The following is a 15,470-nucleotide window of genomic DNA, read 5'->3' on the forward strand; positions in this document are numbered from 1 at the left end:
TACAACCACTTATATGTTAGGTCACTGGGGCAAAAGAGCTCTCTCACACCAGCGCCATGCTGGTAGTAGAGGGGACGAACCAATCCAAACCCCCCCAACATTATAGACGTCCCACAGTTGACGCCTATGTTAGCACGTGACCTCAGTGGTAGTAAGATTAAAACACATTCTCTAATCATTGCAGAAGATGTTGTTTGTATTTTTAAATTTTTAGTATGTAATAAAATGGAACTCAGAGCTCTCAAGATTGTATATACTTAAAAAAGTGAAAAAAAAAAACCTCAAAGAAAATATTATAACTGTTATCAGAGCATCTTCGCTGAATCGAGATCTCAGAATTATATATAAGCTTATAAGTGAGATGAAATTTATAGAATATAAAAAAGAAAAAATCTTCTGAAAAAAGTATTCGGTAAGCATTATTATTAAACTGATCTGACTATTGGCAACTTATTAAATAAACTAAACTATTACTACTAGCACAGCACCGAGAATTGTGGGAATGACTGGGCATGGGCTTCGTTGGAATGGGAGCAAGAGAGGAAAAGGGGGGAGGGGCCGGAGGAGGGTAATGTGGAAGAATGCGTCAAGTCCATCCAGACCCCGTTGGGATACACCGGTCAAACTGAATAAACAGAGAAGCATGGGAGATCGTTTGACAGGCTAACCAAACAGTAGACTGATAAGGTCCCTCGTTTGATAATCTGGCTAAACCGAGGATGACGCGGCAGTGGAAAAGGTAGTAAAGTAATCCAGGACATCGTTATCGAAACCCATCCAATCCAAATGTCATAAATGAGAGCGGAGCGGCAACCGAATTGGAGTCAAAAAAGCGAACAAAGTTATTAAGGGCAAAATTTTCTCACAGAAAGAAGGGTGAATGAGTTTACATAGCGTATAACGGAGAATAAACAACAGCAAACGTACGGAGAAATCAAGAATGTGCAACTATCGAACAACAAATTAGCATAAGAACGAGCTCACAAACGGCAGCTCAAACTTGGGTCAAATTCCATACGATATTTTGTTTTAAAAAGGAAATGCGATAAATGCGATGAAAGCAAGGGATAAACCGAACAAAAGGCTTTAAATAATCTGTCATAAGATACGACATTCGACGCGAGAAAATCATGTTAGCTAACAGAACAATTCCAATAATCAAGGGCGTTCGTTAACATACTCAAACAGCGTCAAAACGAAGGAGTATACTGGATGAAAAAAAGAGCGGGGAACGCAAAACAAATCGAAAAGACAGTTAATAAAGAACCTTGATCATCCTCTTAGCCTTGGATGAATTGTCGACTAATAAAGCGCGCTTCTTCAGCACAATCTCTAGAGTATTAGCTACCCTGTGGAATGATGATGCTGCTCCACGCTCTTGTCTCAAGTGCAGCAGACTCAGATTCGCATGCCTGCCTCGCTCGAGGACGGTGAAGAATTCGCCACAAAATTCAACGGGCCGTAGGCGGAGGACTATTTAGTAGCCATGTTAGTCTATTCTCTCTCACACTCTCTCTTCCTTTTCCTTCCTTTTTCTTTTTACTCCGTCTCTATTGTCTGACGACTTACAATTTAGCTCCGCAACCCTTCCGGTCACAATACTATTCGCCCTATCAAGATATACATCTTCCATTCCATATTTATTCCACTCGTGTAGGATCTTGACAACTTCTTTTATCGCGCGGAGTTTGGACACTTTAAATGCCAGCGTCTTCGATGCGGGCTTAATATGGAAGAATCTCGCGAACCAATTTTGGTTCCCTGAACGGTGGTGACTTTCGTTCTTCTTGGTACCACGCCGTGTAATAGAGCTACTGGCCCTGCTGGGAAGCGGAGACACAGGTAGCGCTACTTCAGTAGGTACATTGGGGTCGTTGACTGGTTTTTCTGATTAGTGTGGCATCGAAAATATATATATATATATAAACCCATTTTTGGAACAAGGGCAAAGGAATGAAAGGTTAATCTTACCTCCTTCGGCCGTTTCATGCACCAGATTTTGTTTCCGTGATATCCTCCGTCGGAACTGCCAAAATCGGGATTTCCCTACTTTCATCTCCAGCTTGTCCGTCTTGGTAGTTTTCAGGTGCTCGTCCGATTCTAATAACCCTGGCGCACTTCTCCGCTTACCAAGTTCTAATAGGCCCTGAACACTTTTCCTCCTGCCAAGTTCTAATAGCTCTTGAAGGCTCTTCCTCTTCCCAAGTTCTTGATTATTGTCATCGCTAGCTGTTGCTAAGCACGGCGCGTCATCTTTGGAAGGTGGTGGGGGTGGTATTTGCTCCTGGCTCAGCGATCTGTGCTTGAACCATGGCCATTTCCATGACTCTCCCGAATTGCGAGCGTCATTGCAACTATCCGGGGATCTTGGATTCTCTTCTATCGGCTCTAGTCCGCTGGTGTAATAGCGCGTATTGCTACTGCGTCTGCTGGTAGGAGCACTGCCAGCTGCTTCGTCATCAGAAGGGCCTGAAACAGATCTGTAGCGTCCGGCGGGGTTCGCGGAGGGATTCTTCTTTTGCGTTGAGGAACTGCCCGATTTTTTACGAATCGTCAACGGCTTTATCGCGTCCATGTCAGGAATACTGGATTCATGAGGTACCATGCGGATTGTATTTTCCGATTTCCAGTTCGTGATCTTTGAATCTCCGTATTCTGGAGTCTTTGCTTCGCATTGAATTTTCTCTATAATCGATGTGCAGTCATTAAATATGGCGTCCTCGGCGATGGATGGTAGAAACGATTCTGAAGTTCGGGAAAGCGCTTCCGGACAGGGTTTAGGGATGTTATCGGCTTTAGGAGCAAGTTCATCTCCTATCAAGCGATCAAGATGCGCAATGACCTCAGAAAGATATTGGGAAATGTCATCAGATGTTGCCTGAGCGGAATGTTCAATAAGTCGACGCCGAGTATCGGCTAACTCCCGAATTGTATAAGAGTTGAATGAGTCGGCCGGTGGCTCTGGGAGTGGACGCATCTTATATTGGTCTTCAGGGCTGCTCACTTCCTGTGGAGTTGAAACTGAAGTTGGAGGGGATTCAGTCTGTCTTGCAGTTTCAACAGAGGGTGCGCTAGATGAGGTGGAAGTTCGATTGAATGCTTCCTCACAGATTTTTCCAAGTTCCGCCGATACTTTGATTGCCTCATCCCTCCAGTATTGGCCAGCGATGCGTTGTTTTGCAGGATCCTTATTCATTTCATGATTAGGGTTCCTACGTACTCGAATAGGAGGCGGTGGAGTAGGAAGTGCTGGGCTGCTGAATCTATCAGAGGGAATCTTATCCCTCGTCTCAGTTTCAGGGGGCACCGAAGATTGGGAATGTGTCTGTGTGATATCCGGCTGTTCTGTGGTTTGTCTCCCAATGGAGCGTTGGTTGCGGACATGTCTAAAACAAACATTTCTCTTGTAGCTGGCTGAACGAGGGCCAGTAAAGCCATTGCGGCGTCTGGTGGAGCTTGCAATAGAGCTTCGGGACTGAATTGAGGAAATAGAGCCTTTTCTATTCCATCTATTAGCGCCGATGGAGGAGCTGGGGGCAAATGAACGGCGATCTTTGGGGAGTTCCTTTTTTAGAGTGAAATGGCTTGGAGAATTGGAAGCCTGAGAAGAGCTATCGCTTCCTTTGCTCTTTAGAGAATCTGGCGACTGGCGGTGGACAGTCACATTGGCAAACTCTGCCTGAGGATTGGATATGGGCGATCGAGAGGACCTGTAAGGGTCATAGCTGGCAATTGTCCGAGCAGATTTAGGTTCTGGATGGGAAGCCTCTCTGAATGTAGATCGACCAGTTGCGATAGACAGTTGCGATCGTCGCCAGGATTGACTAGTATTGCGGCTACTTGTGGCTCGCGGTTGGGATTTTGCAGGGCCCCTTGATATGTGGTGGTAGTCACTGGCAGAATATCCGAGAGGGCCTTCGTAGTTTTCAAGTTGATCATCCCTAAATTTAGCCAAGGCGTGGTAGAACATTTTTTCATGGTTGACCCTGCGAACAATGTGAGTCATCGAGAATCCCTAAAATAATTTCAAGGGAGGACTTACTCGTCACTCAGCAATTTGCCAATAAGCTCCTCTACTTTAGCTCCATGCCAGAGGGTCTGAAGGCTTCTCAGAAGTTCCATATCGATATCCTGGCGACGGGTGATCTTCTTTCCGCAGTCCTTGTATGATAAAGGTGGTGGAGGCCCCAAGGAAGCCCCTTCCGAAGTCATCAAAATATGGTGTTTCTCATACTTCTTAAGGAGCGGATGAGACCACATTTCATCGATGCTGATCCTGTCCCGTGGTTGCTTTTGCAATATACGCTGAATCAAATCCATTGCTTCGACGCTCAGCCAGGGAGGGAAAATATACTCTCCCTTCTTGACAAGGCGGAGTGTGTTAGGTAGATCGCCACCGTCAAAAGGGAGATACCCCGTCAGCATGGCAAATAAAATAATCCCGCAACTCCAAATGTCGGCTTTGTCACCCTGGTATCTATGGCCGTATATGATTTCAGGAGAGGCATAATGAGGGCTTCCGCAGGAAGTATTCAGCCAATGGCCCGCGGGTTGGAGAGCGGCCATCCCAAAGTCTGCAAGTTTGATATTGCAATTGGTATCGAGGAGAATATTTTCCGGCTTAAGGTCGCGATGGCAAATATTGAAGCGATGGCAATATGAGAGTGCTGCAATGATTTGTCTGAAAAGGCGAACGGCCTCGATCTCGGGAAGAGGCCCGCTTTCGGAAACATAGTCAAACAACTCTCCACCTTCAACATACTCGAGAACAAGATATCTGATGAGGCAAAAGCGGGTTTATCCAGATTAGCCAAAAGTAGAGGTGAAACCTTCCAGTATCAGTGAAAGAAAGTAAGGGGTGCCATACAGCTCTCCACGGTTTTCCCATACATCATACAAGTTAATAATATTCGGGTGCTCGATCAACTTCATTATCACCACCTCTCGTTCGATCCCAGATGGGATCACCCTACCGCCAGGAACACGCGTTGTAAGCTCTATATTTTTGTCCATCGCAGCAATGCTCTGACTTTGCACCATTGCAGCTGACTTTTTGGAGACAATCTTAATCGCAGCCGTCTGGCCCGTGAGCGCGTGTTTCGCTAGGCGAACACGCCCGGTAGCACCCTTACCCAGAGTTCTTCCCAGTTGCCATGGCCCAATATGGGTTTTCCGTTTGGATTTTCCGGACGCTGTAGAGGTGGATGATATCGCAGAATTGCGATTGGAATTAGGCTGTGATTCTGCCACCGTCGATAGGCGTTTGTTTTCAGCAGCAGTAGCACGCGCAGGTTGAGGAGGTACTGTTGGAGGCAGCGCGGCCGCTGCTGAGTGCACAACGTCATTTGCGCTGGAAACTTCTGAGGATCGGATCGACATTGGATATTTATGTGCCGGGGGAGAGCTCGATGGCTCGTGTGGTTGTTCTCTTGCTCCTCTTAGAATATTTGCTCTGTTTCTCGCTTCGCGCAGAGGAGGTCGGGAACGGGCCCTGAGGGAGTCGTAGTACATCATTCGAATATAGGATGGTAAATAAAGGGACCACCCTCATTCGAATAAAAGAGATCAGATAAAAGAGGAAAGCAAGGAATGAGAATCTGTCATGTGCGAAGCCTCAGAACGTGAGGGTACGGATGGATTCCACCGAGTAAACAGAATGGCTAAGCTATGTTCAGGTTTGTTGTAGTGGGAGAAAGTTTGGAACAGAAAGTTTCAGCAGCGCGTCTCAGGAACACGACCACAACTGGGCCAACTTTGGCCATCAATTTTCCAATTGATGGCAGATCTATATACAGGCGATGCGACAAGATCACGCAGAGGAGCTATATCGTCTTCATATCTTCATATTCGATTCGATATAGCAGCAGCCTTAGACGCGGGTGCTACTATTCTGCTTCTTCCCCTGGCCGGTGAGAGATAAGGTTGAACCTCGGCTCCCCTCCCGTGAAGGCAAAACGCGTGAAAAGGAGCAGATGAGTGCAGTTGAAAGGCAGCAAAAGAGAAAGGACAGCACATGGAATGAGATGAGCCCTCTGGAGCGAAGAGTTTCTGGAGCTGACGTTGTGTTGTTTTGGTTCCCCCGCGACGTTAGGAAAAGGCGGCAGCATCGCGCATTGGCCCGGACACGGGTATGAATGTATGTACACATAACGTATACATAGGGATGCACGCATCTGTACCTCACTAGAGCCATATTGAAGGCAAGATTCTGCATATCTCTTCAAACGGGTGCTGAATGATTGCAGCAAAGCCCTTAACGAAAGCAAATTCCCTCTTGTCATTTTCTCTGCCGATTCTACCAGGGCTGCGCCCTGTCCATTGAAATCCCCCATGCCAGTTAGGGGCACATTGGTTTTGATACGCAAAACCGAACAGAGGGAAGGAGAAACAAATTGCGGAAGTTTACCTCACCAAGGCATTGGGTAATTGTGACGACTGGAAATATGCATAGACACCATGCCCAGGGATGGATATCACGGCTATACATGCAGTCCATATGTGCAACTGAAAATATACCCTTCTAAGACGGACAGAAACAGACAGCAAAAACATATGAATCGAGAAAATATGTTCCTCCGGAGGTCAAGTAGGCTAGGGTTTCAAGAGACAGTTGAGTGATAAGTCAAAGCAGAAGCAATGTTTCCATCACATTAACAGAGAGGTGAACCTCTAGGCCTATTTTCATAGAAACGGCACTAGTAGAAGAAATGAAAACAGTGGGAATCATAAATCGGAAACCAAGAGCGCTTCTCCAGAAAGCTTCATGCTCCATTCCATGATGAGAGATAAGATCAATGCACAGCAGTGAAAAGCGACAAGAAATGCTGTATATAGGGTAGAAATGTATATATATATATTCATGCTAGTATACACCCAAGGTAATGCAACAACGGAAATAAAACGAATAGTCTGATATGGCGGTTGTTGCTCTGAGAGTCCCAGACGAAAAGAGGAATCGTCGTTGAAATAAGACTGTGGGTGCCAAGCGAGGTAAGTGATGATCCCTGCATAATGCTTATGATTGCTTTTGTCTTTAGTGGAAACCACGAACAATGGGAAATAAATGTACGTATAATAAATATCTCAATACAAGTCGCAAGCAGCCGTCATACAATATATTAGGGTGGCATCCCACGGGTCCTTGGTACTTTATATTGGGGGGATGGAAAGGAAAGAAGAAATGCTACCAAATTAGAAATATAAAAAAATTTATATTGAAGTAAAGTAAACAGAGATAAAGATGTGAGCGAAACTAGAATGGAATAAACATGAAGAAGCTCCAGTCGTAAACTCTTGATTTTGGGCTTTAAATACCAGACCACTCCTTAGTCTCGGTATTATACTGGACAGTTTGTTTCTGAATCCTCCCATTTTTCAATGCCCCGTTATGCACGCCCTGTCCGTTCGTCGAGGGTGACCCATTGGTCCGGGAAAGCCGATTCTCACCGGCGATGACAGTGAAATTAGCCATCGAGATCTCAAGGGGGCTTCTCTTCTTGATATCGGGGATCGCAAAGAATTTAGCATCAGTGCGTGTGTGCGAGAGGGTCAGCTCGAAGTAGCCCCGGTAGTATAACTCGGACCACTGCAGCTCTCTATTCTTGTTTATCAACGTTTCCGCCTGCAAGTTGCCAATACCAACATGGGATGTGGGCCCGCTACTGGTTACTGCCGTACCGGCAAATTCAGCACCAATTGCCCCTTCACCCGTTGCCGGGTCGTATGGATACTCGTCGAGCCAGGTGAGGTCAGATACCCAATTGGCATGGCTGTCGCCTGCGATGACGATGTTGTTCCCGATGTTGTTCTCGTATAGAGTCCTCAAGGTACGGTTGAGATTGGACCTATAACCATCCCAGGAATCAACGTTCACACCAAGACCTATGGATCCCGACTCATCCACGCGGGAGAAAACTGGAATGAATGGTTAGAATTAAGTTTCGGCTTCCCTTCGCCTTCTTGGTGAGGTGGGAGTTGGGGGAAGGGTAACATAGGATATGCGTGTACCAGTTTGGCTGCCAATAACTCTCCAGGTGGCCTGCCTCTTAGCAGAGGATTTCAAGCTCTCATAAAACCAATATTCCTGACGAGGTCCCATCATCGATCGACCGATGTCGTCCGCAATCTTCCTGATATAGCCGCTATTCAGATATAGATCCGTAATGGATCGATCATAGTGGCGTGTGTCAAGCATGATAAGGTCGAGAAGGTTGCCGATTTTAAAGTTTCGCCAGATCCTGAGGTTGTCGTCCATCGCAACTTGCCTGGAAAAGAGAGGGAAAGAGAAAATATGTTAATGAAAGGCACTAACTGAGACGCTAAATGTAACGGTTATTGCGGAATTTCCATACCTGATAGGCATCCATTCGAAGTAGGCACGGACTGCATTCATCTTGCGCTGGTCAACAGAAACTCCGCCATCGACAATGAAGGACCCTTCAATATTACGGAGTAATGAGGATCCATCACGGTACGTATTATCCGCAACCTCTGGTCCAGATGTCAGTGAAAGAGATACCATGGTTGTCATAGAGAATATTGACGAACCATGATCATCCCACACAGGAATCCATGTGAAAGTCTGGTGACTCAAAAGTAAATCTTCATCCGTTTTATGAGTCGCGTGACGCTTCCGATATTCGTAAAGAGTGTATATCGTCTTTTGCGGGTAAATTTTGCGCCCAATGCTGGAGCCATCACTACAGAACGGTATTAGCATATAAAAAGCTCAGAATGATAATCGCTTGTGGATAACCTACCCCCCTAGCTCGTAAATGTAGTCACTTGTTTTTCAAATATAAAAAATGGTTAATTCTCTGTAACGTAGAGGAATGGGAATCTGCTTTACCCGAGATGGACGACATAGTCAACAGAGTCCTTGCGAGCTGTATTTCCGTATGCGTTGAAATATCCGTTAACTAACCCAGATAGTTAGCCAGCGTTCATATCCGTTCAGCTGTGTATATGTAGTCCTTACCGAAGTTGCTGCAAGAATATACTGCGAGTGATATATCCGCAACCTCATCGTATTCGGTCGGGGACGTTTTCGCTCTTCCAATGGGGCTAGACTTTTCCGAACCGCAGACATTGAACTTGTAGTAATATGTAGTGAATGGCTTCAAATGGGATGCCTCGACCTGATGGTTCGTTGAATCTGGTTCAGCATCGCACCCAGCGTTTCCAACCAGCGCCATTGAGAGAAGTTTCTCTCTTACCTTGACAGTGAAATCAATATCTGAGCTCGTGTAAACGGTGCCGCGATCAGCAATCTGGTTGAAGCCCTTGTCCGGGGAGACGTTATACTCCACGCATACGGGAGCCTTCGACACTGGCGCATTGCTCTCGCTATCCCCATAGATAGGAACAGAGTCGTACAATTGGCCGCCACCCTCAGACGCAACAGACTCATTAACATTGTCTGTCGAAGGCGCGCATCGCGTCCAGAGAATGACGGAGTTGGGATAAGGGTCTCCGGAAGCGATGCCGTGCGTGAATTCCAAGTTGTCCACTGAATACTCTACCAGCGGATCCGAGCGCTTCAGCACCTTAGGAATTGAGATGCCGAGGGCGGGGTGATTGTGAGACGGGCTGCGATAGTTCAAGTTCCCAGCAAAGGAAGCAAGGGATGTACTCGCGAGCGCGAGGATAATAGTGGATTGAAGCATAGCGATAGCTCAACGTGCTGCCCTGATAAACGTGGAGACCGTTTGCTTGCAGCAAAAGAGCTTCCCGAAAACGTGAAATCTCGATTCTTTAATAGTAATGCGTCGTTTTGGCATGTGGCAGCCTTTTTGGAGCGACTCATCTATTCCAGGTGCAATTCGGTGCCAAAATATCCGGGATATCTTTCGTCGACTTCTTCGGCCAACATTCTCGCCATTTCCCACATTCTTACTATCCTTCTCCTTGACCAAACATAGTGAAAAGTCATGTAATAATTCTAGGGCCACGATTAGACAAAACGTCTTACGCTGCGGACGGGTTTTTGGAGACATTAGTTCATAAGAGTTCCAACTCTCCGACTTGATGGCTCCAGCATTCCAGTTCGACTCCTATCTTGTACTCCACGGGAATACTCATCTCAACGCATGGAGGATATAGGGCCGCAGCAATCAGAGACTACCTGAGAGAAAACTTTTGATCAAAAAACTGCCCCTGACTATGCCGAGTACGCCGGCGCGAGTCTCCTACTGATCTGCCCTAAGTGAGCACTTGCCCGCATCGCTGTGGATCATCCAATTCTTTTGAGTTTAAAGCATCATCCGCCCCAAGGCTGGCTTTCGACAGGTAATTATACAGCTTCCTCTTTCCATACCTTGCTCATCTGTGCTTCAAGTGGCTATCAAATAATATTTTTGCAGAATTCTCCATTTCAAAAATAGTTATTGGAGGGTTTAACAGGAGCAATTACATCATTTATTGGTTATTTCTGCAGGTCAACTAGTAAAAAGCCGCCTTGCTGGAAACTGAGATATCCACATGCCCTCTTTGCTTCTCTCTAGGGACAATTTTCACCTGGATTCTGTCCTTGGGCGTGGGTATGCTTGTTGTCATGGCCATTTCTCTTCGCGGTTCAAACCACTTACCATCCTTGGTTACGGGTTCCAGATCAAAACGGAGCAAAAGGAGAATTACAAATGACAGGACCTCCGCGGTGACAAAATGGCGCCCAGGACAGAGGATTGACCCACCACCAAAGGGACGGAACGCCGCTGGGGTTTTGCGTTTTTCACCAGGCTGGGATACGAATCGGCGGTGGTCGAAGTTACCAAATGTTGGTCCCCATATCGATTGGTCTGTGTTTTGGACTACAGAAGTAGTCATGACAGTGGCACCTTTCTTCAGGAGGTATTTGTTGTCGAATATGATATCCTCCATTACCACTCTAGTAGAGACGGCAATGTGCACATAACGCAGAGTCTCCTGCCATGTCGAGAAAAGAATAGGGCATGAAGACTTGATTTTGGCTAGGTCGAGAATCTGGGCATCGATGTCGTCGAGTTCAAGAAGCTGCTCTGCCTCAGCTCGGCACTCATTGAGGACAATGGGGTCGGAGTAAACATGGTAGACCATCCAGAACGCGCTCGCCAAGCTGTTGGTTAGAGACGCAATCATCTGGCCAATCTCAGTGGCTGCGATATCTCTGCCTTGTAGACCGTGACTTGTGTTATGCTCGTAGCGGCACTGGGCGAGGAGCGAGCCCTGCTGGTGGCCCTTATCGGCGAAGTATTTCTCGAAAGCGGGAATGAGAACGTGTTCTCGCGCATGGAGGCTTTTGCGTGCTAGTAAACTTGGCCATATGTTGATCATCAGAGGCAAGATGCCGGGCTCAAAAGTGCTGTCGGCAATATTAGTGAGTCCTCCAACTCAGAAGTAGGCCGATGCTATTTCAAGGGACTCGAACTTACTACCATGCTTCCTCGAGTGCGGGATCACGAAATGGGTTTTTCGGCCCATATATGGATTCCGTTATGGCCTTAAAAGCCTCTCCACGAACCCAGGAATACAGATCGACCGTTGTTGGGCCGCTTTTACTCAGGTTTTCCAGAGATTCTGAGAGGCCCCGAGCTGCCGTACTACTGATCGTATTGAGTCCAGGGCCCGGAGCCAGGCCTGGATGAATCGAGGGTACGAAGGTTGATAGGTAAGAATCATTGTCGAGCATTTTGTCCGAACCTATGATAGCATTTCCCTCTGGGCCAACTCCCATCACGACATCGGCTGCCTGGGCCTCGATGGGGCAAAATGAAATCGTTTTGATCAACCGCTGTAGCTGCGGGATGAGAGCTGGGGAGTTTATAATGTAGATGCGCTGTCCTGGTAGGCGTAGGGTATATATTGGAAGATTGTATTTGTCCCTGCAAGCCGGAAAATTTAGTAAGCTTCATAAAAAGTCCATAATCCCTAGATTGCAATGTACAGTGTTCCACACCCAGTGAACACGTCCAAGGTAGCTAACCTGAGTTTTACGAGAAAATTTTGCATACCCATAATAAAGCCCAACGCTGGACTTAAAAATGGTATTTGGGTTGCGATTACAGGGGGCTCTTTCGCGTCTTGGGTGAGGTGAAGCAGCGCGGAAAGGAAAACATAGGTCGCGGGCACGAAGCCGAGAGCGATCACCAACGGAGAAGTCATCGTGGAGCATCAATTCCAGCCTCTGTCAACACCAATCCAGGCCATTCTGGAAGTTATGATATGCCCAACGGGGGTCTCAACGCTTTAAATAGTTGGCCGAACCACGAATATATATCAGCTGGGTTATTCTGCTCGACCCAATCAATCCTTGAACGGGAGTTACTAGTATCATTCCAATTCCATCAGTCGGAGACAATCAGACGGCGCAATTCGCCAAAAATCCATTTTGACCGAGGTATGCCCTGCCAGCTGAGGAGGAGGTGGTGTGCACTAACTACATATAACCATATCAATCGCTGAAAAGCTTACGAAAACGGAAATTCCGGGGAAGAGCAAATTTGAGCGAACGCAAAGACAATGTCGTGTTTGATGGAGATTTCCATTTTGGGGAAGCTGGTTGATTGAGAAGTGGTTTCAGTAGATTAATCACCTCCGAAAGCCAAAATGTAACGACAGATCTGTATATCAAATATGGAATAGCGTATTTTTAGCGTGTACATTCACGTATTACATACATGAAAACTACTGGATTATATGAGATATATGCTGTATTAGTGTGTTTTAATGTAATTTATGCAATTTATTTGATCCAGTCAGCTCTGATTAATATCATGAGAATGGAACTCGTTCGGAGTCTGCATAGACATTGATGGAACTGACAGTATTCTGAATATCAAACTCTGAGATATAGAGAGAGAATAGGGTGTACGAATTCTATGGATCAATATCAGTTGCCTAATGGGTGAGATTTGTGAGTGCTCTTGGCACGGTTAGTGGCTAACTTTTCAGCCTTCAATCACCATACAGCGTACATGGGAGTGTCAGCCGCTGCTATGATCCGCTGATGTTGCAATCATTATTCAATGAATGCGAGTGATTTTGCAAAGCGCTATCCAGCTGGATCCCTGCTTCAACGGGCGTCGTGAGCATAACCAGGATGTTTCCAGCGTCAATCCGCCAAGTCATCGCAATGCAACCCACACAAAGAACGGCCACTGACTGGGTTCTTGATTCCCCAGTCAGCGCTAGTCGTCTACTCTGAGACAGTCTGCAAATGCACTTCTAAATCTCAGAGACGAATGAGTAGTTAATTCCACAATATCTTAACTGAGAGAGCAATGCCTCAGACTTCCATTATCGAGAGTGCAGAGTCTAAGTCTTAAGAGCACTGCAGATAAAAAATAAAATGAAATGCTACAGCTTGTGTAGATGGTGAAATGAATATATACTGAGCGAGCAAGCAGTGGGCCAGCTAGGATAGAAATCTCTACTTTCATGAAAGATGATGAATTCAATGAGTATCAAGCAGATACGCACCTAGCTAACTAGTGTTGCTAGATATTATGGTTAGATATCATCGCTACATATCTTTGCGAGATATCACTGATGAATATTGTTAGATATACGGAGGATCCTCTCAAAAGTTTTGATTAGTGCTATCACATACTAAAAATGCCACAAATATTGACTGAAATACACACTGAAATTAATACAAAGTATCCTGAATCTTTTTATTGCTTATTCTACTCTGTACTGATTGATTTATCAGTACTAGCTAGATGATTCTTCTGTCACAGCTGCAGCTCTTCTGATATTCATTACCATCTTCCAACTCAATAACCTTTGCAATATGAATAGAAATACACTCTATCCATGACTGAATCTGCTTCTGTGATAGCTTCTTTCATACTTTTTCTCATATCTGTATAGCTTCTATACAGCTTTTTGATGCTCCCTTGGCTGTTGTTTTTTGTTTCATTCAAAATTATACAGATTCAATCATATTGAGATCAGAAAAGTTGAGACATCAGAGCAGCTGCTGAACCTGATGAATATCATATATATACTATTGAATATAGTGATTATAAGTGGGGGCTTTATCTTCTTGAATGATGGTATTCAGATAATCAATTTGATACTCTTTTGTAAAGAGAAAGAGCTTTGAAATAAGGATTTTGATCTGATATCAATATCAATTGATTTCTTTTTCTGATTTATGAGATAGCTTTTCTGTATTCTTCTTTCACTTTCATACTGATTGAGATTCAGATAGTTGATGAAGATTTAATCTTCTCATTTTATTTTGAAGCTTTTATTTCTGTCTTTTAATTGATTCTATTATTATATTCAAAGCTTCAATATTCTTTGCTGACTGACTTTTTTCTTGTGCAGTTTCTGAAGTTCAGCAGTGACAAGAATCCTTCTTATTATAAAAAAAACAGTCTCAAAATATGAACTCTGAAGAATTCTTTTATTATTTATATATACAGCTTTGAGCATACTTTTCTGCAGATGTATATTAAATTCTATATTCTTCATAATAATAAAGCAGAACAACTGATATCTCATCAGATTATATAACATTCTTTCAATCTTCAAGAATTCAATTTTGATGTTGAAGATATCACTGAAGATATTCTGTTTTCATTTTCCTTGTCAAATCAGATTTTTGTGTGGACTTGATCTTTTTCATCTCAGCTTTTTGCAATATATATCAAACAGTTATAGAAGAGATTGTAATTCCATTCTCACTGAGTTCATTGACAATATCAGCACAGATTTTTTCTTATCTGTATCAACTATAGTGCATCTTCATTAGAATCTGCTCTGAAATAGAAGAGATTTGTTTTGTGAGTCTGCCACTGTGAGGAGCATCTTTTAATCATTCATTATAAAGAAGAAGATGAGAAAGAGTAAAATTAAATCCATTTTTGATTGCTCTGATATAGATTTGATTGATTTGTTGAATAGAAAGAGAAGTGATTTCACTGATTTCAACAGTGGATTTGTCAATGTAAGGGGATTTAAGAGCAATCACAAAAGCTCTTGTGACAATATCAGTATTAGAAGCCATGATCTTGAGAAAGAAGAAAGTGAGAAACATTGCAATAAGCAGAGAATCTCATAAATAGAATGAGGGGTTGTTTTTTTACATTCTCATACAGTGGTGGCACTTGCTAGCCAATATAGTGGTAAATTAATGGATAACACTAATCAAAACTTTTGAGAGGATCCTCCGTATATCATCAACAGATACTAAGACTCCTTGGTAAAAATTCGAGCCCCATTCGGCTATTTTGAACCCGATGTCTGCTGATACGTTGAATACCTCTTCAACTAGATCTTACTTACGCATGATTTTTTTCAACATGCTCGGCGGCAGCCTGGATGGTCGGAAAACCAATCGAAGAGAGTTACTATTGGGAATCTAGTAGTTATGTATATTCAAACCAAATATACTGGTATGTTTGGATTAGGCACTTTTCTGGGCCTGACTATTGCAGTTTTCCAGTAGTTATTATGGTCGAAGTTATCCGATTCATTCTAGGGAT

The 15,470-nt window shown here is 44.5% G+C and overlaps 3 protein-coding genes across 3 annotated transcripts; all 3 read right to left on the reverse strand.

The window, feature by feature from the left end:
• Positions 1 to 421: 421 nt before the first annotated feature.
• Positions 422 to 5,379, reverse strand: HCBG_05622 (serine/threonine-protein kinase; the record flags this gene model as incomplete). The annotated part of the gene is made up of 7 exons (XM_045432671.1): positions 422 to 948; positions 1,019 to 1,095; positions 1,181 to 1,473; positions 1,570 to 1,887; positions 1,972 to 3,986; positions 4,043 to 4,777; positions 4,898 to 5,379. 5 exons carry the CDS (start codon positions 5,377 to 5,379, stop codon positions 1,256 to 1,258), a joined length of 3,768 nt encoding a protein of 1,255 aa, XP_045286787.1.
• Positions 5,380 to 7,306: 1,927 nt separating this feature from the next.
• On the reverse strand, positions 7,307 to 9,665 carry HCBG_05623 (phosphodiesterase/alkaline phosphatase D; the record flags this gene model as incomplete). The annotated part of the gene is made up of 6 exons (XM_045432672.1): positions 7,307 to 7,914; positions 8,008 to 8,264; positions 8,352 to 8,699; positions 8,849 to 8,918; positions 8,978 to 9,137; positions 9,216 to 9,665. 6 exons carry the CDS (start codon positions 9,663 to 9,665, stop codon positions 7,307 to 7,309), a joined length of 1,893 nt encoding a protein of 630 aa, XP_045286788.1.
• A 775-nt stretch (positions 9,666 to 10,440) lies between these two features.
• HCBG_05624 (uncharacterized protein) lies at positions 10,441 to 12,138 on the reverse strand (the record flags this gene model as incomplete). Its single annotated transcript, XM_045432673.1, has 3 exons — positions 10,441 to 11,338; positions 11,409 to 11,858; positions 11,960 to 12,138. The coding sequence occupies 3 exons, from the start codon at positions 12,136 to 12,138 to the stop codon at positions 10,441 to 10,443; spliced, it is 1,527 nt and encodes a 508-aa protein (XP_045286789.1).
• Positions 12,139 to 15,470: the final 3,332 nt, after the last annotated feature.

This window comes from Histoplasma capsulatum (assembly GCF_000150115.1).
Source record: "Histoplasma capsulatum G186AR genomic scaffold supercont2.7, whole genome shotgun sequence".
Classification (NCBI taxonomy): domain Eukaryota; kingdom Fungi; phylum Ascomycota; class Eurotiomycetes; order Onygenales; family Ajellomycetaceae; genus Histoplasma; species Histoplasma capsulatum.